Source organism: Equus przewalskii, unplaced genomic scaffold (assembly GCF_037783145.1).
Source record: "Equus przewalskii isolate Varuska unplaced genomic scaffold, EquPr2 ChrUn-10, whole genome shotgun sequence".
Classification (NCBI taxonomy): domain Eukaryota; kingdom Metazoa; phylum Chordata; class Mammalia; order Perissodactyla; family Equidae; genus Equus; species Equus przewalskii.
The window spans coordinates 1320797-1341023 of NW_027228747.1; the positions used below are offsets into that span (position 1 = coordinate 1320797).

Consider the following 20227-nt stretch of genomic DNA (forward strand, 5'->3'; position numbering starts at 1 on the left):
GGCAAGGGTACAATAATTAGGGCCAGCCAGCAAATGCTTTCCATCCTGGTTTTAATTGGGGCAGAGGAAACTGGGAAGGAGCGAGGAAGGAAAAGGGGGCCTTAGGCGGTTTAGACCTCTCAAAGGAAAGAGTAGCAGCTTTGAGATGCGGGAGAACCTGGATTCTGTACAAGACACATGTGCAGGCTGAAATAGGAGGTGCTGTCTGCAGTCAGCCCAAACTTCACTCCTCTCCCCTCAGCCTGCCACCCAACCTCCCTGGACCGCTAGGGCACAAAAGCAGAGCCAAGGAGCTCTTTTCTGCTGGTACCCATGGCTCAGCAAGTGGCCAGACTGGAAGAAAGAGGGTTCTTTCTCCCTGGTACCTGAATCCTCTCCGCCAGGCACCTCGTCTCCTTCCAGAGAGAGGGAGCAGCCCTCAGCCCCGCGGTGAGGCCTCCAGTAGCTGCAAGCACAGACTGACTAAGCTGGAGGATGGCAAGCACTAGCTTTTGGAAGCCTCTAGTTTCTTGAGATGAGTAAGGACAGACTTCAGCCTATGAGGAGATGGTGCTGGCATCAATTTCTGCCTGGACAGGTCAGTGCCTGGCCCAGGCCACCAGCGGCAGCAGGAAGGATGGGGGGCAAAGCCAAGCACCTTGTGCTCCAGGCAAGAAGGGGGGCAGGCAGGAAGGGAAAAGGGGGCAGTTGTGAAGCCACAAGGAGCGTTGCCAATTAAATGGCACTACCTGCACGTGCACAGGGTGAGTGGGGGCAGCAACTCTGGCACAAAAGAGGTTCTGGCTTGTTTTATTGTCATTTAAAAACAATGTTTAAAACACGATTATCTCTGCCAAAAGAAAAGAAAAGAAAGAAACAAAAGACAGAATCAAAGAAGTGGGACCATTTGACAGTTCTGTGGAGGGTGTCTCTGCCTCCCCGGGGCCCTGGCCCAGCCTGAGGTGCCAACCACAGGCCAACACAAGCCTCCAGGGCACACCAGGTGGGGCTGTAGCCTCCCTCTCGGGTTCCTGCCTGAACACTGGTGGCATTTGCAGCCTGACCACGTCACTGGTTAAATGCCCGTGTCGTACTGGTGTATGGAGAGCGACTGTAATGCCTGCTCAGAGCACATCAAGACCTGAAAGGGGGGTGGGAAGGGGCGCCACACACTGAGTCTTTACTCTTGTTCTGGCCTCTCTGGCCAGCTCCCCTTTGCCATTTCTCTTCTATTTCGAAACAGCTCTTTGGGAGGCTGGGGGAGGGGGCGGGGGGCTGAGGACTTCCACCACAGCCCAGTTTTGCACAGCCTCTGGCTTCAGTGGGAACCCGAGTATCGGTGGGAGCAGCAGTGTGATGGGGCCGGAGGCCCCCAGAGAGAAGGGAGGAGGGGCTGGGGGCTGCATGGCAGCTCTCAGGCTGGGCCAGAGGAGGCAGCACGGGCTTCCCACCGGGTGAGCTTTGGGATGGGGAGAGGGTGTTTCACCCACTATCTCCCCAGCCCCTAATAACCTGTGATTCACCAAGTAGGGGAGGGCAGTCCAACTGGGGATGGGATGGGGAGCACAGGGCCTCAGTCACTGTCAGACCCCACTGCAGAGGACCCTTTCCGTTTCCGCTTGGTGGGCTTCGGTTTCGTGTCTTCTTCCTCCTGGAAGAGATGGGGGTGGGGATCAGTAGCCTGGGCAGCTGCTGGGCCCAACTCCACCTGCACCCCACAGCTCCTGCCCCTCCCGTGCATGGCTAGGGGTCTCACCGAGGCACTGCTGGAGCCTGACTCTTCCTCAGCATTGGGGGGCTGTGTGGCATTCTTTCGACTTCGGGGGCTGGACAGAGCTGCTTTTCGCCGGCTCTTGGGTGGCTTGGTGGAAGAGTCCTCATATTCCTCGGCCAGGGAGAACAGATCGCTGAACCTGCGGGAGAGGAGCATGAGCTCTCAGAGCGGGGGCAGCCTGGCCCTATGGCCGCCCTTCCGACCGTTTCTCTGCTCCACACCCAGGTCTCTATTTCTCCTCAACCCCATGGTCTTGCTGGTCATTAAGTCTGTGTCCCCCGCAGGCCCCCCCAGCCCCCAGGCCTTCTCCCACTACTTCCCAAGGCCAAAAGCGCAAGGAGCCTCACTTCATCTTGTGGGCTTCATCACAGCTTGCCTGGACATGCTGCAGAGCCTGCAGAATTGGGGTCTGGCTAAAAACTAGAGGGAAAAGGAAGGGAGAGCAGGAAAGGAAGAACAATGAGATGTCTGGGGCTTATTCAATGGTACCCAAGAGGTATTTTCTCCTGCCCCCGCCCCACTCGGCTCCAGGGGTGGTCTGAGCCAGAGCAGCATGGTGCATGCCAGACTCAGAGAGGGCTGGGAAGCATACAGTTCTGCTTGGTGTTGGTTAGGTTAAGACGCAGGTTGTCCAAGTGCTCCAGGATCTGCTCCAGAGTCAGCTGGGCCAGCTTGCTGCTGGAGCTCCTCAGGCTGTGGGGAAGTCAGAGAGCGAGAGTCTGAACTTGAGGTGAGGGCTCCAGGAGTGGGAGACACCCTCCCCCATCAGGGTCCCACCTTAAGACAGAGAGAGGCAGACTCTCCAGGGAGGGGGAGAGGAGGACTGGGAGGGGGGGAGTGGGGGAAGGGAGGTGTGCCTAGATCAGGGACCAGCCACAGGGCACTAGGAAAAGAGGGGAAGGGGCCACAGTGGTCCTGCATGCTATGTAGCTTCGGACCACTAGATGTCGCCCACAAACCAGGCAGAGATCGCACTGGACTGCCCTGGTGGAGCTGTGGACAGCGGGCAGCCCTGGCCTGGAGGGTCTCCACAGGGCCCATGTCCCACCTCTGCCTCTTGCGTGGGAGGCTGTTGTTCTTAATGAGCAGGGACTTGATGTGCTCGGCCAGCAGCTCATCGTGCTTCATGCACCAGTGCCGCAGGATGCTGGTGGTGAACTGGTCGTCAGGGTGGCATGGCCGGCTCAGCACCATCTTCACCATCTCCTCGCTGGGCCTGGGGGTGTAAGAGGGGCGGTGGGCAACTGCTCGCACAGCTGGCCTCAGGCACCGCTGGATCTCTCCCACCTACTTACTTGCCAAACCCCAGCCTCCCCATCCCTGTTCCACACGAGTCTCGCTGTAGCCTCCTACTCTCACATCCCCCTCCCTCTTCACTTTGGGCCAAGGAATGCCTGGGTTCATTGTTTGCGGAAGCCAGGAGACAAGAAGTGAGATTCTTCAGTTTCTGTGGTAGTAGAAGGTGCGTGCATGTGTGTTGGGAGGAGGCCCATCAAATATCCCCTACTTTGCCCAGAACAGTCAGGAATTGGGCCAGGGAGGCAAGAGGACCAGCATGTGGTGTGTGGACGCCCCCTAGCCCTGCCCAGCCGAGGAAGGCGCAGGAGACGAGGCTGGGAAGCCACAGCCCCACCCAGCCCTCCACCTGCCCACTTCCTTCAGGACACTCTGTCCCGCTTCTAGTCTCTCAGGCAAGAGAGGAGAAAAGGGGGAAGGCAGGCAAGGAGGTAGGAAGGAAAGGATACACAGCTGTTGCCCCATTTATCTGGGGCTGTTGGAAAAGCGCCTGTGATAGAGGGAGGGGGGTGTGTGGCCCCTCTGTGCTGACCCTCCCCCTCTTGGATTAGCCATGTTGTGGCCTCAGGAGCGTGGGGGAGGGGAGCAGCCACCGGGGATTAGAAATGCTGTGGCAGCAGGAAACAGGGATGTCCGGTCCCCACCTCCGAGGGCAGCTCCTGGTGGGCAGGGGGGGTAAAGTCGAGAGGAAGCCCAGATCCCAGGAGAGCTGCTTATTTGTAAATCACCTTGGGGGAAGGGCAGAATAAGCAGATGTCAACAACAGGAAAAAACATGGCCAAAGGAGCAAGACAGAAGCCCTTTATATGGCAGCATCTCTTGGCATGTTGGGATGAGGAGCTAAAGAGGCCCTGGGGTGGAACTCACTTCTCTCTTCGGAGCTGGAGCAGAAGACAGGACAGGGCCTCTGGGTGCTCTGTGGGGGAAGGGTAGAGGGTGTTCAGAGGAATGCATAAAAACAGGAAAAAATCCTGGCACCTCTCCCATCCCCAACCACTGGAAGGAGCAAGGACAATCTTCCGCAAGGGACAGGAAGAACATCCCCCACCCAACTCCCATAAAATCCCCAGCCACCTGAGCCCCAGCCCCGTGCCGGGCTCAGAGTGGGCCTGCAGGAGTCATCTAAAGGGCAGGAGCGACCGACAGGGCGCCCGCCCTTCCACCCTTCGGTGGGAAGGGGAGCAGTGGATCTGGCTCAGCTAGAAGCCTAGAGGCCTCTAGGACCAGGAGTGTCCTCTCCCCCATGCTCTCTACCCACAGCACTACTCACCTTTGTATTTGAGGTGCTGCAGGATGGGGATTATGGTCTCCAGGGGGATGTTGTGGGCCAGGAAGAGCTGCCAGGCACAGTACTGCTCAAAGGTTTCCCAGTCCAGGCTCTGGACTGCAAGAGACAGAGAAGAAACATATTCTCTCTCTCTCTCATGCACGTACACAGAGGGCCAATGCACTGACTACCAGCACTGCAAGCAGGGATGGTACAGGGGCGGGGACAGTGGTCCTAAGTCTACAGATACTTTCTCTTTCCACACAAAGCGCAGTCCCAAAGCCTTCGCAGAGCTTCTGTCTTCCCATCAGCCCCGGGGGGGGAGGGGGTGGTGGGGGGACAAAGTCTTCCATTTTACAGAGCAAGAAATAGGAATCCAGAGAGACACTGCCCAAGACCACACAGCAGGGTGGAGTGACATTCTATCCCACTGTCAGCCCCAGAACCAGTTTTCCTGTTACTAGAAAATACACAGGGCTACCCACCCGTCCCCCTTCTCCCAGGGTACCTAAGGGTTTGCTCACTTACTGAGTATGTTGAGGACCGAGTCTTTTCGAAACATGACCAGGTTCCCCATCATCACATGGCAGACCAGCTCCTGGAGCTGAGGAAGAAGGCAGAACCCACTGGTTCTAAGAGGCCAGGAAGACATTATGGAAGGAGAAGCAGCAGGGCTCACACAGGGAAACCCTGAGGAAGTGACAGCCTAGTTTAAAGGGATGGGGAGGAACTGACACATGATGGATGCCAGGTCTCTGAAGGATGGAGGGGCTGCTAAAGGAGCAACAGGCCTGAGTGGTAACCACAGGCATATTTGGGGCAAAAATAGTTAAGGAAAACCACCCCTCATGCTCTGATGGCAGAGGGAGAATGGGCAACTTCTCTCCCTGGCCATAGTCCAGGCCCCTGAGCCATCCCAGCCTGGGCCTGAGGAGGAGAGGGCCACACGAGCTGAGCTCTGGACTGTAGCTGTGGGTGGAAGGACTCTTCAGTGCTAAGCTTCCTCTTTCATGGATGGGGCAACTGAGTGGAGAGGAGGAACAGAAATGGGATCCCAGTTTAGGCCTGAGAACGGACACATGCAAAGCTATAGCCTCTCAGGGACGCACGCATGGTGGAAAGGTCAAACAGAAATGGTCTGACCATTTTCATTCTGAGCCAAGGGGAAGGCCAGTTGAGAGCTAAAAAACAGCCCCCTGACTTTCCCTGTGGACTGGAATGCCCAAAGAATATGGAGAATAAGGGGAACTCCAGGGGGCCTGGCCCAGCCCCAGCCTGCCTCCCCGGGGCTCCACGTTCCTTCCAGCCCTCACGGCCTAATGTGCACACAGCAGCAGGCAGGAGCAGTGTGCCTGTTCAGCACAGGCTCCCTGTCTGCAGGCCTAGCGGGGGCAGAGGCCCTGATTTCCCCAGTCCCGCCTCCCAGGCCTCTCGGGTGCAGCCCTGTGTTCACCTGTGCAGAGTCAATAACAGCCACGATCATGTTCAGCAGCTCCCCGCTCCGCAAGGTCTCATCTGGAAACTGGAGAGACAAAGAGAGAAACTAGGGCAGGAGTCCAGATGCGCCCCCTGGCTTTCACCTCATAACCCGTCCCCTTTCCTCACCACATGCCCAGGGGACAGCTGGGTTAGCCAGACATAAATCCCGAAACAGAGATCTGACAGCTATGAAGCTGGGAATCTAATCCTTGAAGAACCCAAGTTTTGTTGTGTGTGTGTGCACACCACGAGGAGTGTGTGTGTGTGTGTTTAAGGAAAGGAGTGGGGCGCTACCTAGAGACAAAGCTACAGCCGGAAGGGATGGGACACGACGGTCAGTTCTGTGAGGGAGTGGAGACGCAACAAGCATTTGCGTCTCTGGCAGCAAAGAAATCCAATCTATGACTCTCGTCCAAAGAAGAGAAGGTCCAAAGAGTGTTTGGGGTGTGTGAGGGGAGTTGGGGGGTAGGCAGGACCCGTTCTGGAGAGGCCAGTTCACCAAGGAGGGAGCAGGGAGGAAACTGCCATCTGCTGGGCATCGGCACCCTCCTCCCTCCAGTTTCTGGCTGAGGTCACAGTCCCTCCTGTCAGGCCCACACCCAGTGCTCTGATTTCCCTGTTTCTGGGAAAGTTCACTGAGAGAAGGAAGAGCCGACACCTCCTCCTATGTCCCAGTTCCCAGAGGAGACTGTGAGCGGGCCAGGGACATGAAAGCCGAGTCTTCGCTACAGAGGCCCTGGTCTTTGAGAATCATTAGAGAGGATCCGAGGGTCAGCCATCAGACAGCAAGAGGGCTTGGGATATGTGAACATGGATCTGGTTGGGGAACCTGTCCCGGGGTCCAGAAGATGGGGCCAAAGCCAAGAAGCCGAGTTTAGAGGCCCAGGCCCCAACTCACACCACAGACAAAGCACAGGATAGGAGTTCTGGTGGTTTTAAATATTGTTCAACCTTTAATAAAGAGAGGTGGAAGGAGGGGACAACTGTGGTGTGGGAAGAGATGGTCCACCAAGGTCAGTGGGGCTGGGCAGTGGGGCTGGGCAGAGGGTCAGGGCTGTGTGCAATGAGATAGGGCAGTCTCCCGTGAGCGTGCCCTGCACTGCACCCCATCCCATGGATACAGGTAGAGGCACTGACCTCCGTGTAGATGGAGGGTGTGAGGTGGCAGAGTAGCCGCACATCATCCTCTTGGCAGGCCTTCATGTCCATCATTAAGCAGGTGTGCAGATCACCCAGCTGGGTGGCCTGGGCAAACGACTCGTACAGGTTCATCTTCCCTGCAGCGGCTTTGCTGCAAGACCAGTTGGGCCTAAGCCAGCAGCCCAAGCCTAGGACCCAGTACCCAGCTTCCAACATCCCTCAGCAGACGCCCACTCCAGAATCCCTTGCCCTGGATGCCCAGGGCTAATCTGTCTAATGGCCCTCCCCTGCCTTCCCTAAGGGCGTGACAACTTAGAGGAACCAGGAGACACTTGTTTTTCCCCATCTTTCCCCAGTGCTCCAGACAGGGCTCTGACCACAATTAGTGAAGCTACTAACTGGTGAGAGTCAAGAACAGGAGAGAGGGAGCTCAGGTCAGGCTAGAGGAAGCCTTCTCTCCTGCACGAGAGCAGTAACACATGGCGACCCCCACTTCACACCATATAAAAAACTTAACTCAGAATGGGTTATAGGGCTAAATACAGGAACCAAAACTATACAACTCTTAGAAGAAAACATAGGAGTAAATTTTCATGATACCAAAAGCACGAGTGACAAAAGAAAAAATAAACTAGACTTTATCAAAATTTAAAACTTTTTGGGGTTGGCCCAGTGGTGTAGTGGTTAAGTTTGTGTGTTCCACTTCAGTGGCCTGGGGTTCACAGGTTTGGATCCCAGGCATGGACCTACACATTGCTCATCAAGCCATGCTGTGGCAGCGTCTCACACACAAAACAGAGGAAGATTGGCACAGATGTTAGCTCAGGGGCAATCTTCCTCATGAAAAGAGAAAAAAAGTTAAACTTTTGTGTTTCAAAGGATGCCATCAACAAAGTGAAAAGAAAACCCAGAGAATGGTAGAAAATATTTGCAAACCACATATTTGATAAGAGACTTTTATCTAGAACATATAAAGAACTATTAAAAATCAACAATAAAAAGACAAATAACCCAACTAAAAAATAGGAGATCTAATAGACATTTCTCCAAAGAAAATATACAAATAGCCAGTAAGATGCTCAACATCATAGCCACCAGGGAAATGCAAATCAAACCCATAGTGAGATACCACTTCACACTCAGGACAGCTAGAATCAAAAAGTCAGACAATAACAAGGGTTGGGGAGCATGGGGACAAATTAGAACTCCCACACATTGCTGATGGGAATGTATGATGGTGGCAGTCACTTTGGAAAATAGTTTAGCATTTCCTCACAAACTTAAAAATAGTTTGACCCAGCAATTCCATCCTTAGGCATATACCCAGGAAAACTGAAAACAAGTCCATGCAAAAATTTGTAGATGAATGCTGATAGCAGCTCTATTCACAACAGACTTAAAAATGGAAAGGACGCAAATGTCCATCAACAGGTGAATGGATAAAAAATGGTGGTATATCCATACAATGGAGTATTATTTGGTCATGAAAAGGAATGAAGTACTGATGATACATGCTACAAGGGTGATAAAGCTCAAAAGCATCATGCTAAGTGAAAAAAAGTCAGTCAGGAAAATCGCATATTGTATGATTCCATTTAGATGAAATATCCAGAATAAGTAAATCTGGAGACAGAAAGCACAGCAGTGGTTGACAGGCGTGAGTGAAAGGGAGAATGGGAAAATGGCAGCCAATGGGCAGGGATTTCTTTTTGGGGTGATGAAAATGTTCTAAGTTAGACAGTAGTGATAGTCGTATGACTTTGTAAATATACTAAAAAGCACTCAATTGTACACTTTAAAGCTGTTATTTAAAAAAAAAAGCACACACATGGAAGGCTCTGCTGATAACAGCCAAGGGTGAGGGAATGGACCTACAGTAGGAGAGAGGCTCTCCAGGAAGCTTCCTGCCGCCTTCTTAATGTGGGGACCATACGCACCTGGCCCTCAGGTAGTAGAGCAGGTGGTAGCCAATTTTGGGCTGCTTCTGATAGAGCTCGGAGAGAAGGTCCAGAAGCAGAGAGAAGCTGCTGTTGTCTTCCTGCATCTGGCATAGGTTCCTGGGGGTGTGAGATGGCAGGAAAGCAGCACAGCTTCACCTAGGGCGGACTCTCCTATGGAGCCCTGGGGTGGCATGGGCTGTCTTTGCCCACTGCACACCCCTGCCTTCCTGGAAAGGGAGTCCCATTACCCGAGGACTGAAGTGAACGCGTGCCGACAGAGGGGACGGTGACGGGTCAACGTCTCCTACAGTCGATGCTTACCTAAATATTAGGTAGAGAGGCTTCCCCACAGATTCCTCCAGGGACCTGCAAGAGGAGGGTGATACATGAGAGTCGATGTGACCCCAGGAAGGGCGGGCTGCAGGCAGACATCATGGATGACCAGCTTGAGGCTAGATGCCAGCCTGCTCCTTTCCTAGACTAAGGTAAACTGCTGCTGCCCCAGAGGCTTGGTCAGGGAAAGCAGGTTCCTAATATGCAACCACAACCTGGGTTGTCCTCGTCACTCAAAGAGAGATTCCTGCCCTTCAGGGAAGGTCCAGGCAAGGGTCCGACCCCACCGGAAGCAGCAAAGGCTGGGGCTGCTGGGCGCAGTGGCAGGAGTAGGACACACAGGGAAGGAGGGGTGCCAGCCCACCGCCCTGATACTCAGCATTCAGCAGGCAAAAATAAGTCCTTCTTTAAATAAATTAGTATGTGGGAGAATAAAAACAAGTGAACAAATTATTCTTCTCAAGTCCACAGCAAGGTGCCTCCTGGACTCAGGCTATCAGAGCATCCTTCTGGCTCCCTGAGGCCTGGGGGGATAGTCAGGAAAGATGAGCCTTACTCCTCGGTGATCTCCTCAGGCAGCACCTCCCCTCGGAAGTGGGCCTTGAAGAGCTCCTGTAGGCAGGAGGCAAGGACGGACAGCTGCTCCGAGTCAAAGTCTTCCTGGGTAGGGAGATGGGGGGGGAAGGGGGGGCGGTTATCACCATCCAGACCCAAGCCTTCCTGCCCCCACTACCCAGAGCCCTGAACTCATCTGCTTCCACTTCTAGGATCAGCAAGCCCCTCCCCGCATCAGAGGGGACCCATCTGGGGGAGGGGAAGGAGGGAGACAGTTGTCTGGGGGGCTCTCAGCTGTGCAGGCTGGGCTGCTTCCTTGCTAAGTAGGGGGTTCCTCACCTCCAAGACCTGGTCCACGATTTCCTGCATGACCTCACACTGGGCCTCTGTATCACTGCAGTGCAGAAGCGAGAGGAAATCTCAGGGACGTAAATGATAGAGGGCAGGACACACACCCAGAACAGTGTGCACAAGCACACTCACGCACAGAGAGAAAACAAAGGAGCTCTGTGTGAATCCAGGCTTGGTGGGGAAGCTTTTAGGGCAGGATTTTTTGCTCTCTGGGCACAGGTCCAAAGAGAAGGGAAATCCCCACAATCCTGCTTCAGATCTCAGAGGTTCTTCTCCTCAGAACCAATGGAGGGAGACCTCGGCGTGCTGGGGAGCAAGGCTGCCCCACTCCCAGCCCACACCTCCCAACCTAAACTGCAGAAGCATCTCTCGTGCAGCTTCAGCCACCTCTCCGTACACCCACTGCGTCCCCTCCAAGACCATCCTGCTACCCCACTAAGCACCAGGTGGAAAGCCTGGGACAGGAGCTCCCACCTGCCCTTCTGTAGCTGGAGCACTTTGTCCCTTAGGGACTCATCCAACTGGTCAAGGTAAGGGGTGATATCGACTGGCTCCTCCACAACTGTCTCCTTGATAGGGTGGAAGCGAAACTCTCTCTTCTTTCCTGGGAGGGATTTAGGAAAGACGCCACTTTGCCCAGACACCAGCAACAGAGGCAGCCCCTGCGCAATGTGCTCCTCCTCACACACATGTGGTGCGCATTGTTCGCTCAGTGCTGTGGGAGCACCTGAAGCGCTTCCCTGAGCATGTGCCTGCCCTAGCCCTGGGAAGCAAACGACAGCAGGGGCCACTTCTCCCGTTTGCCCTCTTGCTTCAGTGCTAAGTGCAGGGCTCTGCACCATGGGGTCCCATCCAAACAAAACTAACAAAACTATCTCATAGGGTAAAGGTGAGAGAGAGACCAGAGGCTGCTCCAGCCAACTGGCCCTCTCGAAGTTGACACCCGCCCCCCACCGAACTACCTTTGCTGCCAGCCTCACCTTTGCTATTGAGATCCTCCTCATCATCACTGAAGGCTGCCTCTGCGTTGTCATAGCAACTCTCATCCTTATCTGACATATGGTTGTCCATCTCCATGGAAACTGGCTCCTCAATTTTGACTTGGGAGTAAAGAAAGACAAGGCATTTGATGGGCTCCCATGTCCTCTAATATGACCCATGCTTCTGGGAAGGGGAGACCAGAGGGCAAGTGGGAGAACAAGGAGTTTATAACCTAAATGGAATATGGACCCTGAAAGGACAAACGTCTTGTCCTCACAACCCTCTAGGACTTGCAAGGGGATTTGCCGGGAATAAGAAAGCACAGGACATGACTCCTCTATGCTCAGCTCAGGATCAGCGAGCAGATAAGACTGGGACAGTCCTAAGTGCTCTTTAATTTAAAACCAAGTTGGGACATTCAGCTTGGCTGAAGCCCTTACCCTAAAACAAAAATGTGTGTGTGTGTGTCTGGAACTGGGAACGAGATTTGAGACCCAACCTGATGACCTCTCATCAGGGGCGAGGGCCCAGGGCTGGGAAGAGAGAAGAGATGGGCAAAGCTAACGTGAGATGCGCATATTCCATGAAAGCCTTCTAGCTACTGAGGAGAGCTCAGTAAGAGAAAAGACAGGAGTGAAGAGAGCAAGAGAGATCAGGGAAAGTCAAATAAGATGAGACGGAGATGGAGAGCCAAAGGCGGCAACACAAAAATGAATAAAAAGAGAAGCCGGGGAAGGAGGAGCTGAACTGGAGAGTGTTGGAGAGGTGGAGAACTGCACAAGGACGACATCCTAAACGGGGGCCCTGAATGTCTCCATCCCTCTTTTGAAACAAGGGACGGGATGGGAGCGTTCCATACCTTCCACAGGTGGGCTGGGCGAACTGCAGAACTCAGGAAACTTCTCCCTCAGCATTGCCCGCAGCTCCTTATCCAATTTAGGGTTGTCAAATAGAGGAGCCAAATGCCTAATGGGAAACACGAAAGGTCAGCATCAGAGCTCCCCACTTCTAACTCAACATGGAGTTGAAGAGCTAGGTCTAAGCCCAGCCAGTATAACTGGGCCATACTCAGATCCTCAGAAAGGTCGCCAGGGGACAGGGGAGGCACGTGACGCCTTCTGTAATATGACGGCAGGAGAGAAACTCCTCTGACTTAAGAGAACATGCCCAGCAGCCTGAGGTGGAGCCAGGACTTTTTACACCTCTCAAGGGGAAGGGTCAGCAGTGGTTTGGCACTTTCTGGAAGTGCCTGACCAAGGGAAAAATGAGAAAGCACCTCCCCCCTGCTCCACAGACTCCTCAAGTCCTTACGCCAAGACCCGTTTCTCCACAATGTGGTTGAGGGAGGAAAAGACACCCTGTCGCACGTGGCCCTCCAGAGGCGGGTAGAAGTTGGGGATGATCTAGGAGGGAAGAGGGGAAGGAGAGAATGAGAACAGGACTTCCCAGCCAGAGTGTTCTGCTGAATTTAGACCTAAACAGCTGCCTCAGTTTTGATCAGGGGACACTGGGGAGTATGGCTGCAGAAAAAACTGGATCAAAGTTTCCGACCATTCCAAGCTGCTAAAATGGGAAACTCTTACTAGAACTGCTCCTCAAGGAGACTACATTCTACATGAAGTCATCATCCCCAAGGCTGAGAGACTCCATGGAGACATGGGAAGGTCCAGCTGGAGACAGTGGGAATATGGAAGGGAGGCGTTCCCTAACTTGGGGGATAGGACCTACGATGACTTCTGCCCCCGTAGTCAAGGGGCACCGGGAAGACCTAGTCACTGACCTATAAGGTCAGAGGGGACACACACTTAACTCTGCTCAGCCAGGCACAGGGAGAAAAGAGGGCTACAGCACTTACGCGGCACATGAAGTCCAGGAGTGTGGCAGTGATGGCTGGGTGGGGCTTCATGGAGTGATGCATGACCAGGATGGCCGGTTCTGGAGAATGTGGAATTAAAGGGTTCCCCTACATCAGACAGTCCCTTCCCAGCTCCATAAAATGAGGTATCAATATAGATGAATGGCTCCAGAGAGAGCCATGTCTATTCCCATCCCCCTACTCCCATCGAGAAGACTCAAAAGCAGACAACCCCCAAAACAGCTGGGAGTCCTCATCTCCCTTGTCCCGAGCACTCAGCTTGGAGAAGGGAGGTAGTAGGAGAGGAAAAGCAGGACATGGTACAGCCCTTTCCTCTACCTAGGCCCTCCCCACCCGAAGTCCAAGCATAAAGCTATGGAGCAAAGCAGGTGGAGTGATCGCTTGGCCCCAGTGAAGCAATTTTCCTTCTAGGTCAAGGGAGCACCAATGAGGAACAACGGAACTGCTCCCAGATAAGCAGGCTCCGCTCCACACTGCTCTGAGATTTATGACTGCTCTCACCGAGACAAGGCGGCGGGGCCAGGGGGATGGGAGTGGCACGGCCTGGTCTTGGTCACATACCTATGTTCATAATGCTATCCTTGTCTGGGCTGAAGAACAACCAGTCGTAAAACAAAGCCAGCTTGGCATTAGAGGCAGCGACATTTGACTGGAAAAGAGAAATGAAAAAAGAAGGCTATTTCAACAACCAGCTCCCTCCCCTTCAGAAGCCCAAGGCAGATTCCAGGGTCCTTGTGATTGCTCCACCTGTGAAATTCAGCTCCTAGTGAGACATGGTGGAACCCCCACAGGGTGAGGGGCACCCAAGTCCATACACGAGTGTGAGCACCCTGTGATCTCACCAACCTAGGCGCTAGGGATTGGCCTGTTCTCATACATCCGGTAGAACATGTCCCTGATCCCCTAAGGGAGAACATCTTGGCCTGGGAGTCCCCTGTCCCCCCCCCCTCCAGTGGAGAGAGCACTCTGACCAGCCTCTAGGCTACCCTTGCCGGCTCCCCAGGCATATTCCTGAAGGAAAGACCCCTAGGAATAGCCTGTTGTCACATCTGAATCAGCACATTCCAAAGACCCAGGCAGATGGGGGAGGGGCCCTGTCAGGAGAGGTGGGAGGGAGAAGGAGAGTTCCCCGCCCCTGGCACAGGGACGAAAAGGCTGGGAAGGAAATGGGTGCACTGTGGATGCACTACGTTTAGAGAAGGGAAGTGTCCTAAGCTGCCGCCAAAAGGCATGAAAGTCAGGGTCTAAGGAACACAAGTCCAGAATCTGAGAAAGGAACGATTCAGAGGAATAACCACATGTGGTTTCTGGAAGCTAAAAGGAAAGACAGGGGCGCCTCAGAAATCCAGGCTGGGGGAGCAGGAGTAAAGGCAGAGATGAACCCGTTCAACCCCAAACCCAGATGGGAACTAACGAGTGTACGTAACCTAGAGACACGAAGTCAGAGGGGACAGGGCTGACACTCAGGAGAGAAAGAGTGAAAGAAGGACCTTTCAGGGTCAGGTGGCCCAGACGATTGGGAAGAAGTAGGGAAATATGGGGAAGACGAGGGCAGAGGGACCCTTCACCATCCAACAGCCTCTACCCTCCGGCCCAGCCCCTCACCGTGCACGTTGTCAGGAGCCAGCCAATGATGGCCCAGCGGGGCAAGATGTCTGAACTCAGCACTTCATTAGAAGGGTGGACAACCCCACAGATGTAGCGAATGAGGTCACAGCGCAGAGACTGACTGTCTGGAGTTGACAGGTACTGGCGCTGGAACCAATCCTGGTATCGTTTTTGTTGACCAAACCGCACCTGGGGGAAGGGGACATTGGAAAGAGAAACCTCGAAGGAAGGGCGGGGTCTCTGGACAGAGGAAAATGAGCACCACTCAACCATTCAACCTAGACCTCAATTTCTTCCCACATTTATTCCTTAACTCATACTGTCTTCTCAAGTCTCCCCTCCTTTGGGAAGACGTCCTGAATTAAATCTTCCTTAATTTAAAAAAATGCTGAAAATCTTCCTAGCTTACCTCTCGTGCCAGTGGTACATGCATTCTTGTCACCAACCTGATGTCACATTTACCCCCAACTGCAACTGCAGTCCAGTTTTGGCTCCTCACTCCGGTGCTGGTCACCGAATCTCTAGTCCTAAGCATAATCTTTTCTTCTTTTCCTGAGCCACTTATGAACAGCAAGGAATGTTCCTCGAGAACAAGGGCTAAGGCTGTTCCCCACTCAGCACTGACTGACAGCTCTCTGATGTTGAATGACCTGACAGGATCATTATCCAAGGTACAGAGATTCCAAACCTCCTTGCAGCAAGTCCTTCCCCAAACAGACTCTAAGTGGTTGCAAACAGCAACACTAAATAAGGGGAAAGATCTGGTTTTCCTCTTCTATTCCCCACATTCAAGCAAGACAGACAGCAGAAACGTTAAAAAAAAAAAAAAAAAAAAAGAGATACATCTAGGCCAACACTGTCCAATAAAACTTTCTGCAACAAAGGTGGCCACTAAGCACTTAAAATATAGCTACTCCAACTGAGGTACTGAATTTTTAATTTTACTTAATTTTAACGAATTTAAATTGCAACACATGGCTAGTGGCTACCACATGGGACAGCACTGATCTAGACAGTTCTCCTAGATGACTTAGGAAACTGAAAGTTGGCTAGAGCAGTGGTTCCCTAACTCCGGGCTGGCTGCAGAGGAGTTGTTACCGGGAAAGTCTGTTAAAAATACAGATTCATCAGATTCTCTGGGAGAGTGGGATCCAGAAAGTTTTGGGTTTTTTTTTTTTTGTTAGGAAGATAGGCCCTGAGCTAAGATCTGTTGCCAATCTTCCTCTTTTTGCTTGAGGAAGATTGCTGCTGAGCTAACATCTGTGCCAATCGTCCTCTACTTTTGCCTCTACCTGCGAACCCCAGGCCACTGAAGCAGAGTGTGCGAACTTAACAGCTATGCCACCGGGCCGGGCCCCAGGACGATGTATTTTTGACATGCTCCTCAAGCAATTCTTTCATAATTCAGCCATGTTTAGAAACCAAAAGGCCATAGCTCTCTTCCTGAGAGTTTCCCAGAATGAACACTCTCACTCTAATCTTTAATAACGCATTTCACATTTGAAATTACATTTGCACACAATTATTGGTTTAATGATTGCTTTAGATAGACTGAAAGCTTCACAAGAGTTCAAACTGCATCTTTCTTATTCAACACCGCATTCCCAGTTCTTAGCACCATCATGCCCAATGCCAGGGAGATGGGGGCACCACTTGACTGCCACTCCACCAGTCAGTACTCAATGGAAACAGATCTCTGGGCTGGAAGAAGCAGCCCAGCCAGTGCCTGCAACTTCTCCTCCTGCTGCAATAGCTTAGCTTACCCGGGATGTCATGAAGAGGAGCTTAGTCTCCATGTCTGGGGTTAGACGACATGCTAGGAATTTTCGGGATGTTCTTGACTGAAGAAGCTGCAGGATACCTGAACCAAGTGTGGAAGGGAAGAAAAAAGAGAGAAGCCTAAGGACCAGAAGGAATGGAAGGCAGGTGGGGAACCTGGGCCAGGTGACTGATGGCCAGTGGTCTTGCTCATGGGGAATTCTAAGACAAGACCCAGAGAGGTTGAGCATAGTAACAAGTGGGGGTTCTAGCCAGCATCCTGTATGTTCTGCTCCAACCAACCACCGTCCCCAGGACCCAGATATATTCATTCTCTTCTCCTGCTGGCCATCCAGAGTCCCCTACTCACATCATTCTAGCTGGCAACATGTGGGAAAGTTAAGGGGAAAATGTGGACAACCCTAGGCTCTCTTCCTGCTCCTGGGGGCCCCATCACTGGGTCCTGGGGTCAATGTGGTGTTGTGGCATAAGCACGAGCTCTGCAGTCAGACAGACCTGGATCCAAATCCTGCCTCTGACACTTACTAGCTGTGTGGCCTTGGGCAAATTACTTAATCTCCTTGAACCTCATTTTCTTTATCTGTAAATATGGAAAGTAAAATAGCCATCTTACAGGGGTGTCCTGAGGATTAAATGAGTTAACATACATGTGCCTAGCACACAGCAGGCACTCAAAACAACACAATACATGTTCAATATAAGAGCAGTACAAGATAGGGCAGAACCAGGACTTCCCTCTCTTCTCTCCTGACTTCCTAGGTCCTAGACTACCGCGTTCCTGCTGTGTACGCACACACACACGCATGCTGGAGGTGGGGTGGGGAGCAAAGCTGTACAGTTATTGCTCAAACCATAAGCAGAACCCTGGCAAGAGGAGCCATATGAAAAGGACCTTGTCACAGGGAGGCACACAGACTCTTTCCTCCCCCACAGAGGATTTTGGCCAAGCTGGGTCCTTGGAATTCAAAGGCAAGACTGCTCTGGGGAGGAGCCTTCTCTTACAGGACTCATTCCAGCCCCTCTGCTGCCTCAGTCTCACAAGCTGACCTCTGACTCCCCTGCTGGACTCAGTGAGGCTGGACACTGGTCATCGGCTCACCTCCTGAGCCACGGAGCTGCCGGGGGAGGAGGACCACAGTTCTCTGTCCCACTTTCTCATAGCAGTAACGACAGCCTGAGTCTGCCAAGTACGGGCCGTCTGCGAACCACACGAATTGCTCTGTACCTCTGCCATTCCCACATCCAGCTGTACTTGGCAGGGCCTGCCCTGTCCCAGTCTTCCTCCACCTGACTGCCACAGCCTCTGACCCACCAACCTCTGCCCTCTTGACTTAGCAGCACATACACTGACCTTCCACCTCTCAAGCACAGGAGACCCAGCCTTACTTACCTGTGAACTGAGGACTTAAGGCCTGAGGGTTATGGATAATATCTTTCCAAAGCAGTTCAAATTCTGGTATCCTGGCAACATTCTGAAGTAGTCTCACAAGGTCCCGGCCAATCATCAAACATTCCATGAACTTGATGGGGGGGGGGTGGTGGCGGGGAGGACAGGAAAGAAGAAAAACATGGATTGTTTACCTGCTACAGGGAGGACAAAGGAACAACACGTTCTAGAAAGGGAAGGAAAGAGGGTCGAAGGGACTATATTATTTCTTCTGGAACCAAGGGGTTGGCTCCTAACTGCTCAGGGGAAGAGAGCTGGAAACTGGGGACTGATATCAAGGATGAGAGTTTACTGGAAACTGCGGAAGCCCTGCTGGCTTTCACATTAACCTACACCCCTCTCCTCCCAGCATTGTTTTGGCCCAGGTCAAGGGAGACCAAGATCCAAAAGGAGAGGACTGACAAGTTGAGTCCCAGACACCTTACCCCAAAACTCATTCAGTCCAAGAGAACATTCTGTGAGAGTGGATATGATCTCTACCTGTGCTGTCCAAAAGGATACCCAGGAGGCACATCTAGCTAACCAGCACCTGAAATGTGGCCAATTCAACTAAGAAACTCAATTTTAAAATTTTATCTAATTTTAATGAATATTTATATTGCCACCTGTGGCCAGTGGCTACTGCATTAGAGAGCAGAGCTCTAGGATCTCTCTTGGGAGATCTGAGCGTGGACAATTCACAACCCCACTTGACCATGGCAGTTACCCAAGCGGGCAGGTGGGAAGGATGACTTAACAGAGGGCACACAAGCACAGCTTGTGCCTGTGGTGTAGCAGTGTCCATGAAGCTGACCCTAGGATGCTAGCATAACAGGCAGCATTTCTAGCAACTTGGGCTATCCACACTGATTCCCCCACTCTCTAACCTCATCTGTCTTAGAATGACCAAAAACCACCAGACTTTGAACCACCTCCATCTTTCCAAAACAAGACCTCTGGCCTATGTCACCTCGCAATACCTATAGAGGTGTTCCATCCTGGGTTTCACTTCCCCATACTGTTCTTGTCCTCACCCGTTCCCGAAGCAGGGAGATGCAAAAGTCCACTTCCTTCTGCCGCAGGGCCTGGAGCTGGGCGGTTCCATGGTGGTCGACGATGAGGCGGAGGTATGTGTAAACAGCCATGGCAATGAGGATGCTGCTCTTGAGTACCCATTCCCTGCAGGGAAGGAAGACAGTGGCACCTGGACTCTGTCTAGACCTCGTCACTCTCCCAATGCCCCCCAAGCTTGGCTCCCACGCCTCAGGAATGTCTGATGATTAGCACGGGGACTAGGTTCTCTGGTTCCTTGACTGCTCGCTCCTGCTGTCAGTATCTGTCTGAGACCATCAACTGGCTAAGGGAGGAACAACTTCCTACCACTCTGCCAAGTGCCCAGTGAAGATAAGTACTGGGTGAAAGCAGTGTCTCTTTACCAAGTAACTGCTTAGCTTCCAGTAAAATTATTTTGCACTGTGTGAGGGACTAGAGACAGGGATAAACCATAGGTTCTGCCCCGCTCAGACTATGGGGAAAAAGGTTTTGGAGGTGTCCTTAAATTAGTAGTTCTTAAAATGTCCAAGGACCTCTGGGGATTACCAAAAGCCTTTCAGGGACCTGGAGGTTTTAGAACACACTGTGCTAGCCCTTCCATCACACTTGTCATTAGCAGCCCACCATGCCACAAACCTTCCCCTGGCTCTCTCTGGGGCCACTGATCCCACTCCCAGACAATGAGTCATTTGCCCTAAATCACAATCTGAAAAGAATGTGATTTTGGATGGCAAAGCCCATTTCCCAGGAGTTTTAGAATTTCCCTGGGGAAAAGGGGGCAATGAAAGAATTGTGCGTTCCCTGTTGCTTTAAAAGGGGTAGGAAGACACAGTGCGGAGACTTCATGAACTCCAAGGCTGTCTCAGAGCGTCAAAACTAGGGAGCTGTCTCCCCCAAGCAAGCAGCCTGTAAGGGCTTTGGCACCCCTGCTGGAAGGCAGGGAACCAGAGGAAGAAGATGGGGAATTTAATTAATCCAACCAGGCAACATCCTGATTCCGGAAAAGCGCTCCAGCCATCTAATTAAGAGATTCTGGCCTTTTCCTTTCACAGAATGAAAGCAGCAGCCAAGGACACTGGGGAGGGTCCCCCTCCCCGACCTGCTACCTTTTAATTCCACAGCCCTAAAAACACTTGGAAGGGAGTGAGAGGGAGGGTGTGGAAGTTTTAAACTTCTAGGGACTCGCACCACAAGATGTGAATTTTTTGTAGGGCAGTTGAAAAGGTAGGGCAGCTATCTGACAGCTGTACCGAGACTGTGCTCTAGTTGCCCAAATGAGGGAAATTCAGCTTTAGGGTATTGAGAACAGGAGGCATCTGACACCAGGAACAAAATGAGAAAAATCACTTTTTAGGATGATTGCTAGCAGAGGTGACGAACGTATCTGAAT

General features: G+C 52.5%; 1 protein-coding gene across 1 annotated transcript in view; it reads right to left on the reverse strand.

Moving 5' to 3' along the window:
* Window positions 1-773: 773 nt before the first annotated feature.
* The window catches only part of INTS3 (integrator complex subunit 3), a 36641-nt gene continuing 17187 nt past the window's right edge, over window positions 774-20227 (reverse strand). Inside the window, exons 7-30 of the mRNA XM_070607495.1 lie at window positions 18819-18963; window positions 17749-17878; window positions 16343-16440; window positions 14577-14768; window positions 13533-13620; window positions 12951-13030; window positions 12407-12498; window positions 11955-12061; window positions 11095-11214; window positions 10589-10718; window positions 10103-10157; window positions 9765-9868; window positions 9197-9241; window positions 8873-8992; window positions 6933-7086; window positions 5770-5838; window positions 4845-4920; window positions 4320-4433; window positions 3917-3965; window positions 2802-2969; window positions 2346-2446; window positions 2101-2173; window positions 1736-1892; window positions 774-1630 (exon numbers count right to left, since the gene is read on the reverse strand). Of these exons, the coding sequence (XP_070463596.1) occupies window positions 1553-1630; window positions 1736-1892; window positions 2101-2173; window positions 2346-2446; window positions 2802-2969; window positions 3917-3965; window positions 4320-4433; window positions 4845-4920; window positions 5770-5838; window positions 6933-7086; window positions 8873-8992; window positions 9197-9241; window positions 9765-9868; window positions 10103-10157; window positions 10589-10718; window positions 11095-11214; window positions 11955-12061; window positions 12407-12498; window positions 12951-13030; window positions 13533-13620; window positions 14577-14768; window positions 16343-16440; window positions 17749-17878; window positions 18819-18963 (2545 nt within the window). The 3' untranslated portion in view covers window positions 774-1552. The remainder of the gene's footprint in view (window positions 1631-1735; window positions 1893-2100; window positions 2174-2345; window positions 2447-2801; window positions 2970-3916; window positions 3966-4319; window positions 4434-4844; window positions 4921-5769; window positions 5839-6932; window positions 7087-8872; window positions 8993-9196; window positions 9242-9764; window positions 9869-10102; window positions 10158-10588; window positions 10719-11094; window positions 11215-11954; window positions 12062-12406; window positions 12499-12950; window positions 13031-13532; window positions 13621-14576; window positions 14769-16342; window positions 16441-17748; window positions 17879-18818; window positions 18964-20227) is intronic.